The 19,268-nt window shown below is 35.0% G+C and overlaps 2 protein-coding genes across 5 annotated transcripts in view; both read left to right on the top strand.

The window, feature by feature from the left end:
• Positions 1-558: 558 nt before the first annotated feature.
• LOC128178845 (uncharacterized) lies at positions 559-8,171 on the top strand. The gene is made up of 6 exons (XM_052846217.1): positions 559-893; positions 4,040-4,203; positions 4,670-4,781; positions 4,939-5,090; positions 5,323-6,171; positions 6,416-8,171. The coding sequence occupies exons 1-6, from the start codon at positions 840-842 to the stop codon at positions 6,534-6,536; spliced, it is 1,452 nt and encodes a 483-aa protein (XP_052702177.1). The 5' UTR covers positions 559-839; the 3' UTR covers positions 6,537-8,171.
• An 8,894-nt stretch (positions 8,172-17,065) lies between these two features.
• Positions 17,066-19,268, top strand: part of LOC128177174 (ankyrin repeat and death domain-containing protein 1A-like) — a 28,372-nt gene continuing 26,169 nt past the window's right edge. For 2 of the 4 annotated variants that reach the window (XM_052843757.1, XM_052843762.1), the window contains exon 1: positions 17,068-17,338. In XM_052843757.1, coding sequence (XP_052699717.1) covers positions 17,300-17,338 — 39 coding nt within the window. In that variant the 5' untranslated portion in view covers positions 17,068-17,299. Of the gene's footprint in view, positions 17,339-19,268 lie in introns of all 4 variants that reach the window. The other 2 variants (XM_052843758.1, XM_052843760.1) reach the window with 2 other exon arrangements.

Genomic DNA, 19,268 nt, shown 5'->3' on the forward strand with positions numbered 1-19,268 from the left:
ACAATGATAATGTGGGGGTACTCTAAGGCTTTCCCAACCAAAGCGTTAACAAGTTGTCTTTCTGAACATTTAAAATGGTGCATTTCGCCGATATTTGCGATGTAATGCATTTTCTGTGTTATTACGCTTATTTCCGCGTCATATAACGCCTTTCAGAAAACTACATGAAATTGCGCTATTTCATTTTTAGTGGCAGAAATAATTGGTGTTTTTTTTTCTTAATTCTTTTGTTTAGTTTTTAACAGGGAAAGTGATCTTTTGTGTGTGTGTTTTTTAAAAGCATATTAGTAGTCATAAATATCACACTACATTGTATCGATAACGTGATTCATAAAAGTCATATAGAAATTTTGAAATGAAATATACTTAGCAGTACATGTACTTATAAAAAAAAAAGAATCCCTAATATTCTAATTTTATGCTAGCTTTATAGCAATAATGCACGAAAATAAATCGAATTTCTGTTAATGAGACAAACAGTCTCCCAGAGCCAATTAAACAACCACATAGACCACATAAGCAAAATCCGTTAGTTTCGTCCGTGTGTGTCAAGATAAGGGCCATGTTTACCTGCCGGCATGCCTCGGTAAAGAGGAGCCGGCATATCCCACCTCCCTGTATCAGACACCGTTGTTTGCTGTCAGTGATTCAGGCGTAGAAGCTGAATTTAGCAAAGAGGACAGACACCAAGCGTTTTCGCAATTTCAGCATTGGTGTGGCTTCGAATGATGTATTGCATCTGAGAGTGTTAGAATTGACTCAGGGTTCTGTTGGTTTTGAGTCAAGTGTCTGACTAGCGGAAGATGTGAGGCCCTGGACTGGCATCTGGGTGGTTAGGTATGCTGAAGTCTGTCAGGATGTTCTCGCTAGCTGTAGCGGCGTTCTCACTAATGGTGAGTTTTTCATAAGGACTTCTTTATGTTAATTTAATAATTTTGATTTAACAATTTTTCATGGGCATTCTCTCATTTGTGATAAAGATATGAAGGACTGAGCAATGGGAAGGATGAAACGAGGGTTAGATTTTCCCCCAATAGACGTGATCACCGTAAAACAGTGTCAGAGACTCTCTCTCTCTCTCTCTCTCTCTCTCTCTCTCTCTCTCTCTCTCTCTCTCTCTCTACGCTCTTTCTTTTTCCATCTCAGTGTCACTTTACTAGATAATTCTGTTTGGTAGTTAATGGCCCCGGAAGAGATAAGCTCTCCATCTTCCGTACATCCATCAAAGAGATGGTGTGGCTTAGTCCGCCAGTCAATTGCATTGATAAGAAACTTAATAGATTCGTGTACATGTAGGTCAACAAAACTTGAAAAAAAAAGTTTTAAGTTAGTTTTTCTTACGCTGTTTTGAACCTCCTTTAACAATTGAAAAAATAATCATTAAGAAAACGTTAAATTATTACGAGAACCAATTGCGTTTAATTTGATTTGGATGATTCATATTCATCGTCTTTAGCCACATATAAGGCATACAATGTATATTGAATTAAAATTTCGGAGGATTCGCTCTTTGGTATCTTATCTAGATTATCCATTCTATTAAAACACAGCCTTCCATCAAATCATGACGAGCTAGATCAAATTCCGATGCTTTAGTCGACAAATTATTTACTACATGTACCAGTGTCTTGGCAAACTTCATTGATAGAAGAATTCGCAAAATTTTATTCGAGTACGTTTCAGAGATGGTCACTGATGAAAAGAACCGAAACGGGTCTAATATGGAGAATTTATCATTTGTTTGACGCTGTTTGAGAGATAGGGTAGTGTTGCAAGATGATCATGATAAGTACGAAAAGGAATGTATGTACCTAAGAATGTGGAATTTCAGCGTTTACTTCCCTCTTAGGGATGTATACACGATGCATGTGCTTTTCAAATATATAGGGCTACTCTCATTTTTGGCTGTTTAGTAAACAATTAAATGTCGATTAAGTTTGTTTTTCTTCATTGGTTTTTTCTTCTCATTTTCAAATACTTTTTGTATGTGCGAAATTTATTATTGTTTGTATGTTGATTGTTTTGGTACTCAAACTGATGTAGTCTCGTTCAACCAGACGCTCGGCTGTCTCCGTAAATCTTCGACAAACTCTCTCTTGCTTGTTGGAGATTAACAGAGACAGCCGAGTGTCTGGTTGAACGAGCCTAGAGTTCAATATTGCTTGGATTCTTACAATTTTTAGAAATATTTCGATGATTGATACATAATTTGATTGAATAAATTCTAACTTTAATTATTACACAACATATGATTCATATAGGGTTTTCTCGAAATTTTTGTCGAAAAAATCCGAAAATTCATATCATAGATATGTGCGTATTTCAAATACAGATTAGATACTACTTGACGTGCAAAATAACATATCGTTGATTTTTAAATAAATAACAATCGATAAAATAAACTCCCGTCAGTACTTCGGTACTTTGATTAAACGAGAAAGTGTCGGGTATTCATTATAAAGTTGCCTTTTAACAAATGAGCTCGCCATCTAACTATCAGTATTAGTTACTGGAAAAGAAAAAAAAATCCACAATCTTAATTAGACACACAATCTGCATAGTGACAATCGCTGAATAATACACAAAGGCAAATGTATAAATGCATAATTGCAAAAATATGCATAATTCAACATTGCCGAATTTCTTTAGAATTATCTTGATACTGATTACATTCCCCATGTTGATTAGATAGAAAAAAGATTTGAACCAATTTAATTTAAATTCTGAAAAAATAACAGTACTTTTGGAACTTACCTGATTCTTTAAATGAATGCTACAAGCGTTTACAGAAATACTTTTATAATGTACAATGTACATTAAAGGAAATGTAATTTATAATTAATCTTTTCTATATCTGGAACAGGTAGTTTATTGAGGAACATTTGTTTAAACATTACATGTACTTCACACAATATATATGTACGATGGTCGTTCAAAAATATGAAGACAACACCTCACAACGGTATAGATCTTCACATTATTTTCCAAAAAGCACATGTATCGGGTAACCTCGTGTATTTCAGCTAAAATTGGAGATTTTCAGAGCACAGAGTAATATGACCACAACTTCAGCTTTGTGATGACCTGTGACATCATTTACGCCATATCGAAGAAGGCTAAAGTTTTAAACAACATTTACGTGTCTGCAAATACACTGTAGTCTACCTTGGACGTCTTATACATGTATTTACTCAAAAGTGTACCTTCTCTGATTTTTTTGTGAATTAAATTATTATAATTTTAGGAGAGTTTTGAAAGTGTTTGCAAAAAGTAAACTATAGCTAAATCAATGATTACTTAAACTGGTGAACAATCATAAATATATTGACATTCAATAAATTTCGATTAGATAATACAAAAATTTAAGGTGCTTTTTATGCATTTTTAAAAATGAAGCATTGTAAAAATATTTTTGGAGTGGAGGTGGAAAATGCGGACAGGACCAAAATCTTTTTTTTTAACCCGTCCGTCCCATTAGTATATGTAAGCAATTTGTATTTACTTGTCAATCGAGAAAGGTTGACAAAACTCGCGGGTATGCGATAAACGGTTTCATGTCAGAGGATACCTTAAGCCTCTGGTATCAAAACCCAATTAGTCGAGTCCGGGCGTTTTTGTGTAATTAGCACGACCTCGGAATGGACAAATAGACGAATTCCAGTGGAAAGGTTATCCTCGCTAGTCCTTGAAATTTAGCAATTTGAAAGTTAGGGAAAAATGAGTTAAGATTTATAATATTTAAGTAATATTTTATATTCTATATACGACTTATAATATTTTTCATTATATTCCCGATTGTGAAAAAAAAATGAAAACCATATTTTTGTGCGATATAATTTTGTGCAAATTACAGAGATTTTTATTAGATGACAAATGCAAATTAAAATTCTGATCTCATATTTAAAAAAAAACAACAAAACTAACCTTTGGACATTTTTATGTATTGTCAGAATGTTCATGATGCTAAAAAGTAAAAAAAAGTTGGCAAGACAAATATTTTATTCTATTAACGAGAGTTGTCTTTCTTTTGACGTATTAGCTGGTCCTTGTGGCGGGAAGTGGGTCGCTCTATGTCGGATTGCATGAATTCTCGAATCCTACCAACACAAAATTCAATGGCGCTTGTTGCGGTGGGGGAACGTCACACTCCTGCACTTCCGAATGTCGTCTGCTGTTTGACATCAGCGTCAAAGGATTCGAACAGTAAGGTTAAATTTAGAATCAAATAAAATATCAATACAATTAAAAAAACCCAATTAATATCAGTTTATCTCTTTTATGAAAAATCGAACAAATATAAAGCATTTTTGCTTAATATATTTAAACTTCAATACCATTTTAGTTCCTGCGTAGAAATTCGGTACAAATGTTTCTTTTTGCAGTTAATATTTGGATAAACCTTAGATGTAATTGTACTATATAAATTTAACAGGTTTGGATTTTCCAGGAAGTCCGCGCATGTACCTACATGTACATATGAGTATTTGTTAAAATGTGAAAAACGTTTGTGACATCAAGCACTTTTAACGTAAATTGACGACCCCGTATGTTTTACCTACATTTAGACCTGTGTATCGTCGATTGTATTCGCGTGGACGAGAAACCTGTCTTAATTCTTGATAATATAATGTATAAGAAGTGCTATTTAGTTTCCTTTTCACGCTGACAGAGAGGAAACAAAGAGTCTACTGGACATCCCTATCCTGGGATCCAAGGTCCTTTCTATACCTCTGTCCAGTCAAATGAGGAACCCGCTGTCGTTTTCCTTCAAGAGATGGCCGGTCTGTATATACCTGTTTGACAATATTTATCAACAAAGTACTATCTATACCAAATTCTTATATTAAAAAACCCAGATAAAAGTTATTATTGATAATATAGATGATATACATGTTGTACTATGTGTATATCTATACAAATCATAATTATTTTTCACAGGGCCAGGTCAATATAGTTGTGAGAATTTACGACATGCATAAAGATTCCAGCGGTTTGGTGGATGAATTTAAGTTTCCATTTAAACACAGGACCCCTAACATCAACTATAAAAACGTTACAGAGTATGGGACGAGGCCTTCCAAAAATACCAAGTGCGTAATTCTTTTTAAGCAAACAGTTATTGATAAACATATCAGGAACCTAATTTAATGGGAATAAAAAGATAGTTTGTGTCAAGATAACATAATACTGTCAGTATTATTTTCGACTATTCAGCTATTAGCCAACAGAAATTGAAAATGTTTGTTTTACTCCAAGATATGCATACTACCGAATATACCTCATTTTATAGAAGCAAAATTATTTATCTGATTCTTTTTTCAGACTACGAATGTTACTAAGGTATGACTGTGATATTTACTTTGAGGAAAATGACTGTAGTGTGTTTTGTCCTCCTGGAATATCACCGTGTCCAATCCGAAAAACCGGATCAACCGAATCCACCACGGATTGGACTTTTTTATTAACGACTACAGTACCACATCCTGGAAAAATGTGCCATACAGTGGGTCCTCTTTCTGCGGTTAAAAACTTGAATATAAATGGATCTTCAGAAAACTGTACCGATAATAATACCGAGAATTCCTCTTCGAGCACACCGCCGAAATTTTTAACAGAAGTTCCAACGACAAATTTTGCTATACCATCTTCAATAGAAACCACGTTGGAAACTACAGAGGTTAACGTTGAAACTGTTACAGAATTCTCCACAAATGAGAACACAGACATCTTAAGTGTGTCTTCAGTGGGAAGCACACTGCAATCCACGGAAGTGGAAACTGTTACAGACTTCTCCATAAACATGAACAATAGTACAGAAACTGAAAGTTCAACTGAGGATTTGATGACGACATTAATATCGAGCGATAAGATGACCCCAAAAACTAAAACCGGAAAACCTTCCACAATATTGACTACAATTACGAAATTAAAGCAACCAAGTACGAAGTCTAGCATGGGAACTAGCAAGAGGGTACATCCGACAAATCGAATGGGCAGTCTACTCACAACTCCACAAATGTCCACCTATCAAACGTCATCAAAGATCCCTAATGGCGGGAAAACCAATAACGATGACGTCATGCACTATTGGCCAGCCATTGTTGGGGGAGTGCTTGGGATCATGGCAATCATTGCAGTGCTCGGTGCATTTATTTACGTACGGAAATTAAAGTAAGTTTTTTTTTTTAATTTCTATCTTTTTAATTGGATTTCAGTATTTATCCAATCAGAATCAAGAGCATAGTATTACATGTATATTCCCATGTCAAGTTGTCCAATAACTGGAATGATATGTAAACATGTATGGTTGCATAATTTATATTTGCTCTTGCTGAGTTTAAAAATATCATACGCTAACTTTATTATACTCATAGCCCTCCAAACAAGTTGTTGTGACTCATAGATTTAATTTCAGAGCTCAACAAAAGAAAACAGAAGACATTTATAATGTAAATCCACAAACATGGATTTTGGACACGAATGAAAATGGGACCTCTGGAATGTCCGAGATTGCTCTCGAGACGGAATTAGTCTGAGATTATATCGCTTTTTCCTGGAGACAGGTTTATCCAATGTGTTCATCTTTCTTCTGTTTTGCAAAATGGAGGAATTGCTTTCGGTCGTTTAAAAAGTGATTCTTTGTAGGTGGGTTTCCCTATTTTAAGGGTGTGTTTCACGACTATTACACAGAGTTCAAGGGGAAATAATGATCTATTATTTTACGTGAAGTTGTGTTCCTTAATCCCTTTATTTGGTGGATTATTTATTTTCATAACGGGTGTTTCTTTAAACAGTTTTATGTTGACATCGTCATTGAATTCATATCTAACAAGAATTCTCTTGTACTTCCGGTTTTTTGAAATCGATCCCGCAAGTGCTGTCGTATTTACGAACACCAACAAGGATTGTATTTGGAGAAGGGATTAAATGTTATTTTCTTTTTTCCGAAAACGACTTGGAAGATATTTTGGCGGCGAACACGGAAAGGAAATATAAATTGCTTTTTAATCTCTGCTATAATTACTCTGTACTTCATATTTTTTATGACCAGTATCTTCGACATGTTTGATGACGTAACATGATTTTAACCAATCGCTGTTAATTTTCTATTTTTGTTTCTGTTTGTAATTGATGTTGTGTTGTTGTATAATTTGTAAATTCTTTTTCAATGAGACACCTTTGAATAGTTCTAATACAATCGATGAACTATTAAGTAATTCAGGTGTTGATACAATGTTTTTATAATCATGTGCCTTTCTTTTTCTCTATTATCATCTGTATAAAGCACGAGATGATTCTGGAGAGCCGTCAAAATTAAATCATTTTCTTCTATAAAGTTTACAATTGTATCCATTTAATCTACATCTAATAATGATTAGAATTACATGTATGTATTACGAAGAAGTATTTTGTGTCCTGTAGCAATGGACTTAATATGAGGAAATATTATATTAAATGTCTACATACTTTCATCAATTGTTTCCATTTTTCTGATGTTACTTTTTGAGGGACTTGGACACGATTGGAGATCAAAAATTTTATTCAATTGTTATGTATAAAATGTTTTACTGGTACAGTTTCAATGATTGACCAAAATATTGAATGTTAAAGTCAAGTTACAATCGAGATACAGAGGTACGAATTGATTATTATGTACACAAAGCTCGAGTCTTATACATGTAGTTGTTTACAAAAAATGTAATGTAGAGAATTGCCATTTCTAAGACAAAATGACTTGTAAAAAACAATTTAAACTATTAAATTCGATTTCTTCATAAATACTATTTAATGTGTTGTATTGGTGTAAGTTTTAATCAAAGGTATCTTTCTTTTGTTGGTATTACCAACAAAAGAAAGATACCTTTGATTAAAACTTACACCAATACAACACATATGTAAAAATGACAATATTGGAGCTTTGTTTACAAAACAAAGAATTATGAACTCTGTATCTTGCTTATAACTTGATATTTGAGTTTCAAATTTTGACATTGCATTATAAACTTCTATATTTATCATTATAAAGATTGAAAATGGAAAAATAAAATTTGAAAATTTTAATCGTGTCCATGTCCCTTTAATATAATTGGAAATGTTTTGTTGCTAATACTTGTACATGAATAATAATATATAGAATACAAATATACAAATAAACGAAACACGAAGATAATATGAACATTTTTTCGCGTCGCTCTTAATTTTTTCTGTTTATGGGATTCATAAGGAATCCTTTTTACATTTCAATTATTTATAAAATGGTAAACTTTTAAAACACAATGTACCACTACTTTTTACCAAGCTTAATTTTAAAAAAAGATAGTCATAGATATTGCTAATTTTATTTTAATCATAGCCGCAAACATAGATAAGGCAATTAAATGCTCCTTATAGGTCGGGTTATATATTTTTTTTAAAAAGTCAACAGTTAGGTTTTCCTTCGTTTTGTTTACAAAAATCTTATGCAAGAATTAGAGGCATTTATGGATTAAAGATTTAAATAAGTTCAAACAAATAAGTTCAAACAAAATAATTTCTAATTTGTATTTTAACGGTGTATTTTAAATTAAATTTCAAAATTTGAGAGAAAAAAATTTATGCACTGGCACCTAACGTTGTAAATTTTTCGTAAAATAAAAACATACCCCTCACATGCCTCACCTAAATTGCTTGCTCAGATGCTGTAAATAACATTTTAATTTACAAGTGCATCACCAATGGTATGGAATAATTCATTGCGAAATTACAAGATATTGGTAAGACATTCGTTGTGTCTTATCCAGAAAGGTAAATATTCACTAAATAAAGAAGTAAGATTTATCGTTTAAGTAAGTTATAACAGTTTAAAGTCATTTTTGGAAATGTATGGATTGATACGACAGGGTAGGACCTTTTTAGGGCATCTGGAGGCTTCTGTGAAATCATAACGTCGACACACAATTTGCGTTTTTGTTCATTTTTCTTGCAGTTACCAAAAAACCCGACCGTCGGATTCCATTGCCATTACTAATCAAACTTTTTTGGATATTACACAAGACTGAAGTTGAACCACTTGGTCTTTAAGTATGCCTCAACAGGCGGAACTACGGAATCATCCAATTTAAAAATCATAATTTTAATATTTTCTTGGAAAGGATTTCATGTCGTTAGATTTCAGATCCCCTGTATTTGCTGACTGACAAATCCCTGTTCTGTGTCCTGTCGTCGAAGATGGCCATGAACATTAATCCAGCACACATCACAGCGTACTCAGAAAGTAGTCCGTTGAACTACAGTAATTGTCAGTGTGATAGAAGGACCAAGTACGTAGATTAAATGATTCACAATGCCTCTGTCTTATCGGGAGGAAATCCGGACACAAAATGCCTTCCAACTACTACATGTAGCTACTTCTCTATAAAACGTGACCCAGTATGATTTAATTTAAGAAGTATTTTATTCAAGTATATAGATACATTGAAATGGATTGAACAGCAGGCATAATGCCTATTTATGTTCTCTCCTGTAGTCAAGGTATAATATGAGTAATTATATAATTTTATATCAGATATATATATATATACATATATATTGCAACTGAATTTTGTATAATATATTGATATTATAAATAGCATTCGAAGGAGGTACAGTGCAAAAAAAAAATAAACAAAACAAATAGCTTATGATAGGAAAATGAAAATCGAAAAAATAGAAAAATACTTGTTAATTGCTAAGGTTGAAAATAAAAAAAAGTATATGTAATGTAGAGAAAAAATGAGAAAGAAAAGAAAAAAACATGTAATAATAACAAAACAAAAATTGATAATAGAGTTGAAAAAAAAATTTGAAAGTTTGGGGGGAGGGGAGGGGGAGGGGGAGAACAAATAAGCAATAAAAAATGAAAAGAAGGGAATGTAAGGAAAGTCAGTGGTACCCATTTTGATACATTTTTTATACAATGTGTACATTTTTACCGAACTTACTTAAATCTGTTTGTACTTTTTATGTAAAAATGACTTTATCAAATAGTAGTAAGTTATTTTGAAATGTTAGTTCATCACTTCCAAAAAGTAGATTCTTAATTGTGATTGGTATGGAATTGTCGCTCATATAATCAAATAGAGATTTTCTTTAGGAGGCATATAATGGACAGTGTAAGAAATAATGTTTAGAGTCTTCCACTTCAAGAAAGCACTTCTGACATAGTGGAGAAGCATTTAAGTTACTACTGTTATTTCTCAACTGACAATGCCAAATATTTTCTAATTTTTTGCCATGGTTGAATAATTTATGCATATTCAGTTTTTTACTATTATTATTTTTGAGGCTGTTCTTAAATGCTGAAACTGTAGTTATATGTATTTTGAGGTAGATTGTTCCACAATATAATTGTAGATGGTATAAAACTATTGAAGTAAGATGTTGTTCTTGCAACAGGAGTGCGATAGATGAAAATGTTACGAAGATTGTAGGTATTATGTGGGGGAAAACATTCACAAACAATATTAGATAAGTATTCAGGAGTATAATTGTTTAATATTTTGAACAATAATATTAATTTATGGTTATTTCTACGATTCTTAAGTGTTTCCCAGCCTAATTCCTGATATAGGTATTGTTTAGATGAGTTTCGTCTAAGACCAGTAATTATTCGTGCAGCTTCAATCTGTATACTTACTTACCAATAAATTACTTTGTTCATCTGTACAATTGTCCCAGACTACATCACCATACTCGAACACGGGGCGAATAAATGCAAAGTAAATTTTGATTAATGATTCCCTATTTATTTTATATCTAAGAATGCGTAGCATGTTCAATCTTTGGCATGCTTTTTTGTAGATATTTGATATATGATGTGACCATCCCCCATTTGATTGCAAAGTAAGACTTAGTCCTAAGTTACAATGATTGGATTATTTTTTTTGGATTATATTGTTTGAAGTGTTACCAAAAGAGACATGGGGATGGGTTTTTTCTTTCTAGAAAAGTTAACATTTATTGTTTTGTTTGAAAATAAAATCCACCAGCCATTGATTAGAGCACTGTTTAATATTTTCAAGATCAGCTGTTAATGGTTTAGCTGAATTATCATCATTATCATCAACTACTACAAAAAGTGATGTGTCATCTGCAAAGAGTCTTATTTGGTTGCATATATTTTCAACAATAGCATTAATGTAAATAAGAAAGAGGAAGGGTCCTAACACTGACCCCTGGGGTACTCCTGCATTAGTGGTTTCAATTCCTGGGGAATAGCCTTTGTGTTCTATCAGTAATATAGTTTTCTATCCATCCAAGGATTTCTCCTCTGATTCCATATTTTTGTAACTTAAAGATGAGACCTTTATGCCAGACCTTATCAAATGCTTTTGATATATCACAAAATATGAACATAATATCTTTATCTTTATCAAGGATAGATATTATAATATTATAAATTTCAGTAAGCTGATTAATAGTGGAATCAGAGGGCTGAAATCCTGATTGGCTTTTAAATAAAAGATTGTGGCCCAGTATACATAAGGTTCTGTTTTGTTTTAGAAGGTTAAAGGTCAAATTCTTTTAGACGTTTTGGAGTCTTTTACATGCACCATCTATATATTTAATAAGCAATGCGGAAATCGAATCTTTAAAATGGGTATTAATTGCTATGAAGTCGGGCTGAAACAGGACGGTTTCTTGGAACCTCGGAGAACCCGTGCTTAGACGATGCCTGTATTACCCAAACAAAGGTGGTGGTAACCCAGATATCAACTCTTAAGCCAACTGAAGTTTAATAGGCAAACAGCAGGTTTCGAAACAGGGATAAAATCGAACAGAGGATTACGCTAGCAAAAATTTACAATGTAGGAAATCAAATAAATGGATGTTTTTTGCTTTGATTCATTGTTTAAACTGATTTTTTAATCATATGCTGATGCAGCATCAAGATTTTATTTCGGTTTTGTCGAGACAGGGCTCCGTTGTGGTCACGATTCGTCTTGAACGGAAGGAAGGTCTGATGTCAAAACAGTAGATATCACAGTTTTAAATGATCAAATTATGATGTTTATTTACAGCACAGACACACAGTCGTATAAAAAAGGAGGAAAGGGATTGTTCCAGATATTCGTGACCTCAAAAAAAAAATCAAAACATAAAATCAAATCAGATTGATACTGACGCCAACTTTGCCATGCCACACATTTTTTTTATAGAAGGCAAGGGACTGAATAATTGTTTTTGTTATTTCCGTGTTATTTATAAGAAAAACGGCAATGTATGTAAAAATGGAGGAAGGGGGCAGTATCCAATGTCCATGGTTATTGCCTCTGCTCTGCGGCAAATACTGTGGTTTCATCAATATTCGTTGAATACCAATTTTCGTGGATTTCGTTATTAAGTTGATCCACGAAATTAACTGTTCATTGAAGTGCAATTTCTATTAATATTTTGTACTGATAGGGTGATTGGCCACGGATTTACGTATCCTTGAAACTGTGATTTTCATTATATCCACGAAAATTGATATCCTTGAATATTAATTAACCACAGTATTTTATAATGTATATCTTTTATTACCATTTTACAAGTAGGGGTAGGAGAGTGATTGACTCCACATATACAGGTAAATTCAGACTGGACTGTCTTAATATATATGCATGCACGTGCACGTAACTGAAATGATCAAATCTGAACTGCTTTAATTTTCTTACTCAAAGAAAGGGGAATATTATTTATTGATAATTGACGATTGTACGATACAAATGAATACGTTTCTCTCACGACACGATGCGCTTCTTGTATCGTAACTATAACAACAGTATGAAACCCTGCCATTCAGTCTATTGAAATGTGACTGAAAAGTGACGGAAAGGCAGCTCAATGGTGACGGAATGGTCACTTAATGGTGACAGAATGGTAGCTTAATGGTGACAGAATGGTAGCTTAATGGTGACGGAATGGTCGCTTTATGGTTACGGAAAGGTAGCTTAATGGTGACGGTATGGTCGTTTAATGGTGACAGAAAGATAGCTTAATTGTGACGGAATGGTCGCTTAATGGTGACGGAATGGTCGCTTAATGGTGACGGAATGGTCGCTTAATGGTGACAGAATGGGAGCTTAATGGTGACGGAATGGTCACTGAATGGTGACGGAATGGTTGCTTGATGGTGACGGAATGGTCACTTAATGGTGACGGAATGGTTGCTTGATGGTGACGGAATGGTAGCTTAATGGTGACAGAATGGTCGCTTAATGGTGACGGAATGGTTGCTTAATGGTTACGGAATGGTCACTTAATGGTAACGGTATGGTCGCTTAATGGTGACGGAAAGATAGCTTAATTGTGACGGAAAGGTCGCTTAATGGTGACGGAATGGTCACTTAATGGTGCGGAATGGTCGCTTAATGGTGACGGAATGGTAACTTATTGGTCGCTTAATGGTGACGGAATGGTCGCTTAATGGTGACGGAATGGTTGCTTGATGGTGACGGAATGGTTGTTTGATTGTGACGGAATGGTCACTTAATGGTGACGGAATGGTCGCTTAATGGTGACGGAATGGTTGCTTAATGGTGACGGAATGGTCGCTAAATGCTGACGGAATGGTCCCTTAATGGTAACGGTATGGTCGCTTAATGGTGACGGAAAGATAGCTTAATTGTGACGGAAAGGTCGCTTAATGGTGACGGAATGGTCACTTAATGGTGACAGAATGGTCGCTTAATGCTGACGGAATGGTCCCTTAATGGTGACAGAATGGTCACTTAATGGTGACGGAATTGTCACTGAATGGTGACGGAATGGTTGTTTGATGGTGACGGAATGGTCACTTAATGGTGACGGAATGGTCGCTTAATGGTGACAGAATGGTTGCTTAATGGTGACGGAATGGTCGCTTAATGGTTACGGAATGGTAGATTAATGGTGACAGAATGGTCGCTTAATGGTGACGGAATGGTCGCTTAATGGTGACGGAATGGTCACTTCATGGTGACGGAATGGTCACTTAATGGTGACAGAATGGTCACTTAATGCTGACGGAATGGTCCCTTAATGGTGACAGAATGGTCACTTAATGGTGACAGTTACTTTATGGTGACAGAATGGTCACTTAATGGTGACGGAATGGTCGCTTAATGGTGACGGAAAGGTCACTTAATGGTGACAGAATGGTCGCTTAATGGTGACGGAATGGTCACTTAATGGTGACAGAATGGTCACTTAATGCTGACGGAATGGTCCCTTAATGGTGACAGAATGGTCACTTAATGGTGACAGTTACTTTATGGTGACAGAATGGTCACTTAATGGTGACGGAATGGTCGCTTAATGGTGACGGAATGGTCACTTAATGGTGACAGAATGGTAGATTGATGGTGACGGAAAGATAGCTTAATGGTGCCGGAATGGTCGTTAAATGGTGACGGAATGGTCCCTTAATGGTGACAGAATGGTCGCTTAATGGTGACGGAATGGTAGCTAAATGGTGACGAAATGGTCACTTAATGGTTACGGAATGGTCACTTAATGGTGACGGAATGGTCGCTTAATGGTGACGGAATGGTCACTTAATGGTGACAGAATGGTAGATTGATGGTGACGGAAAGATAGCTTAATGGTGCCGGAATGGTCGTTAAATGGTGACGGAATGGTAGATTAATGGTGACGGAATGGTCACTTAATGTTGACGGAATGGTCACTAAATGGAGACAGAATTGTCGCTTAATGGTGACGGAATGGTCGCTTAATGGTGACAGAATGGTCACTTAATGTTGCCGGAATGGTCGCTTTATGGTTACGGAATGGTAGCTTGATGGTGACGGAAAGATAGCTTAATGGTGACGGAAAGATAGCTTAATGGTGACAGAATGGTCGCTTAATGGTGACGGAAAGGTAGCGTAATGGTGACGGAATGGTCGCTTTATGGTGACGGAATGGTCGCTTAATGGTGACGGAATGGTAGCTTAATGGTGACGGAATGGTCACTTAATGGTGACGAAATGGTCGCTTAATGGTGACGGAATGGTAGCTTAATGGTGACGGAATGGTAGCTTAATGGTGACGGAATGGTAGCTTGATGGTGACGGAATGGTCGCTTAATGGTGACGGAAAGATAGCTTAATGGTGCCGGAATGGTCGTTTAATGGTGACGGAATGGTCCCTTAATGGTGACAGAATGGTCGCTCAATGGTGACAGAATGGTCGCTTAATGGTGCCGGAATGGCCCTTTAATGGTGACGGAATGGTAGATTAATGGTGACGGAATGGTCACTTAATGTTGACGGAATGGTCACTAAATGGAGACAGAATTGTCGCTTAATGGTGACGGAATGGTCGCTTAATGGTGACAGAATGGTCACTTAATGTTGCCGGAATGGTCGCTTTATGGTTACGGAATGGTAGCTTGATGGTGACGGAAAGATAGCTTAATGGTGACGGAAAGATAGCTTAATGGTGACAGAATGGTCGCTTAATGGTGACGGAAAGGTAGCGTAATGGTGACGGAATGGTCGCTTTATGGTGACGGAATGGTCGCTTAATGGTGACGGAATGGTAGCTTAATGGTGACGGAATGGTCACTTAATGGTGACGAAATGGTCGCTTAATGGTGACGGAATGGTAGCTTAATGGTGACGGAATGGTAGCTTAATGGTGACGGAATGGTAGCTTGATGGTGACGGAATGGTCGCTTAATGGTGACGGAAAGATAGCTTAATGGTGCCGGAATGGTCGTTTAATGGTGACGGAATGGTCCCTTAATGGTGACAGAATGGTCGCTCAATGGTGACAGAATGGTCGCTTAATGGTGACGGAAAGTAGCTTAATGGTGACGGAATGGTCACTTAATGGGGACGGAAAGGTAGCGTAATGGTGACGGAATGGTAGCTTAATGGTGACGGAATGGTCGCTAAATGGTTTCAAAATGGCAAAGCTCTGCAATTCAGTCTCATTTCCAGACCTTTCAGGTAACATTCAGCTGACTGCATGGAACAGTTTAATCACGTGACGGCCCGCTTCTGATATGATAAGACTTGTCGTACATTGTACATATCTTTAAACACTTAAGAAAATATCAGGATTTATATGTAAATGGAAAAGAATCTATTTGGGTATACTTGAGGAAAACAATTAAATTAATTATTAATTTTAAAAAGTTGAAATCGAACAATGCATATCAGCCATGGTAGCTGTGAGATGGTTCCAGGCTACCAACAGAGTAAAAAGTGGCATCCTGTTATTGCAAGGGTCTTTTCTGTAGGGTCAGTGAATTATTGGATGAATATTGATTATCTTAGGTGACGTTGGTGTACTAAATGTTGATGTGGACGAGCAACTATGTGTGACGATATAATCAATAATGAATTTAATAATGCGTTCATATCTGAAATTGTTTTATTGTCTTTAAAATGCTCATATTTTGATGTTTGAGAATTTTTACAAAATGTAATAATCATACACATAATTAAATGCATATGCAATTAAGCATAGAAATGTCAAAATACAGAACTTTAAATGAAAATTTTTTCAGGCATGTAGCCTTAGAACCGTAGACTAAGTCAATGTTTTACTTAGTGTATTACCTTTATTTGATTTCCCTTTCATTTGACGAACAATAAATCATATTTCGCCATAATCAAATGGTATATAATCGCCGGATATCCAGTACAAATAAGTTTTAAAAAACCTACTGAAAATAATATTCATTACCGCAAGTTTGTACCTGAAGAAACATAAGCAGTAAATTGGCCATAAAACTAAATTAAAATCTGCTGTAATTTTGATAACATCAATCCCATGTGAATATCGGTACATAAATCAAACTCACATAAAGCGCATTTGTGTTATAGTAATTGCATGCCGTCCGTTCCTTGTTCAAACCTACAATGGACTTTAACCGATAGCAGGCGTGCATTAAATATAGACCCGAAGGTAGAATTTCATACATAACAAATAAGCAATATCCAGAATAATGCCTGGAGAGAAAATAAATCGAAAAGAAGTTGGAATCGTGTCTGGTCCCCCGCGAGGCTGTGTTACGAGCGAATGGCTAATAGATTAAAATATTGATCTTCCTCGCTTAACATCGAGTGTGCATGCAGTTCCGGTGACTGAGTACGTTTCAAGAATGGCACATGCTCCGATTACTTAAAAAAATCATTCGGGCGTATCAATGAAAATTTAGCAGGTTTTCAATATCTATGTGAAGGAAAAGTTTCAAAGATGGTGTGGGATCGATAAATTTCTTTTCATCTCAAAAGACATTTTTTTCTCCTCCATCCATTGCTGGATCTGGATTTACGGATCAGTTTCTGGTTCAATCCAATTCTTACCAATGAGTGATAGCGACGAAGATATGATTGAGTCAGCGGAGGTGAGTTTTGTCATCAGCACAATAAAAATCGCACTTCGTCCCTGCGTTTTTGGTATTCGAAATGACGTAGAAAACACAGGGTGGGAGTTCACACGTTAATAAACAAATATAACCCGTTGTTATTGACCGAGTTTAGTCCGTTTTCCGATCCCGTACACGTGTTTTTGACAAGTAATTATTTTATACACTACTCGTATTGGGCTAAATTGTCATGGATCGAATTTCCAAATGCTTGAATGACGTCTGATGCACGGGTTCAAATTGAAATTCAATCGGAATCACGATGTAAACCGTCAGGACACAGGAGGACTGCGGTTGGCGTTAACTAACAAACAAAGGCAAAAACAACAGTAAAAAAAACCTAAACAAACAAGATGAAACAATTCAAACATGTCTATTGCAACGTAAAAGGGTTGGGTAGTAGTGACTATTTTAAGATTGATTGAATTAATCTCCCACTAATTACTGTGGGATTATTAGAATCCACGGTGGTACAATTTTCGTGGTATATTCCTGGGTAGCCCCCCCCCCCCCCCCCCCCACGAATTTACATCCTCGACGGAAATAAATTTAGATAGAGTAATCTGTTTTATTGCAACTGGAAACCTACGCATCAACGAAAATACATCCACACGAATAAGAAAAAAAAAACCATTATCCACGAAAATAATTGGCCTCCACAAATTTAAATGATTCCACAGTAGACGAAGACCTCTGTATAGAGATACAGAAAAAGAGTTCAAATTCAAAATCTAAAGTATTGAGATATTACCTATTATACATGTACTAGTTAATGACAAAAATATCATGATTCAAAGTTTAAGGTATATATCTGACGGGTAATTTGATGACCATCCATGGTGCAGCCTACTTGATTAAAGATCTCTTGATGTATGTTTGAGTGAAATTTGGCTCCTATGATAATAGACAAATTATGAACACCAATATAAATTGATTTTCATGTACATAAATTCAGCACGCCTCTTGCTTCAAAATTTTAAAATAAATTAGACAACTTGAAATTAATCTCGACAATTTGATAAAAAAAAGAAATGTGTTTTGCAATTCAATATTAGCTACAGTTATCTCTCTTATTAGAGGGGTCATATACCTTAATTTGTTAAAACGGAAACTAAGTGTTTCATGTAAAAAAAAAAAAAAGGGTATTTACACATACCAATATTGAACAATTTTCAAAATACACATTTACACGTATTTTATAAATGAAACATGGGAATTACAAATATATAAGGCCATTCCTTTGCAGATGAAGTTGATAGAATAAAGCGGTTCCTTCTCTCGCTATTCTGTCGATACATTGGCATATAACGGTCATAAGTGTTTGATTATGATAGCGATGAACAGTCCGCACGCCACATTGATGATAACATGGTCTAATCAAATACATTGGGCGTGATAATATGCATGCAAACAATAGGTGGATTTCTTTGTGGTTTTTGCCGGTATGCATAGTAATCATTTGCAAAAAAAAAAATATAGCAAAGCAGGTTACATGTATGTATATGTCATTATTAATTTTTTTTTTAATTTAGTCCTTACATGACATATTTTATATCCCTAAAAGTTTTTTGATCGTTCACGAAATTTTCCTCGCATAGAAGCTCAGAAAAATTAAATATGACATTATTTATCAAACAATGTTAACATTATTCATCGTGGGTGCTTTGGATAACCTTTTGTCATCAAATACACAGTGCAAAATAACAAGTTTGATATTGGTACAGAGTGTATGTTACAACAGCCTAAAATTATCTTTATCACAGGGGACATTGTCAAAGTGTCAATTGATGCATTCTAAATATCACTACACACATAAAAACTTGTCTGTTAATTTTTTTTATATCAAATTCTTTTCAATCTGATACATACGATGAGCTCATTTTCGAACGTAAAAAAATATTTTTTTTGC

This window comes from Crassostrea angulata, chromosome 3, assembly GCF_025612915.1.
Source record: "Crassostrea angulata isolate pt1a10 chromosome 3, ASM2561291v2, whole genome shotgun sequence".
Classification (NCBI taxonomy): Eukaryota; Metazoa; Mollusca; class Bivalvia; order Ostreida; family Ostreidae; genus Magallana; species Magallana angulata.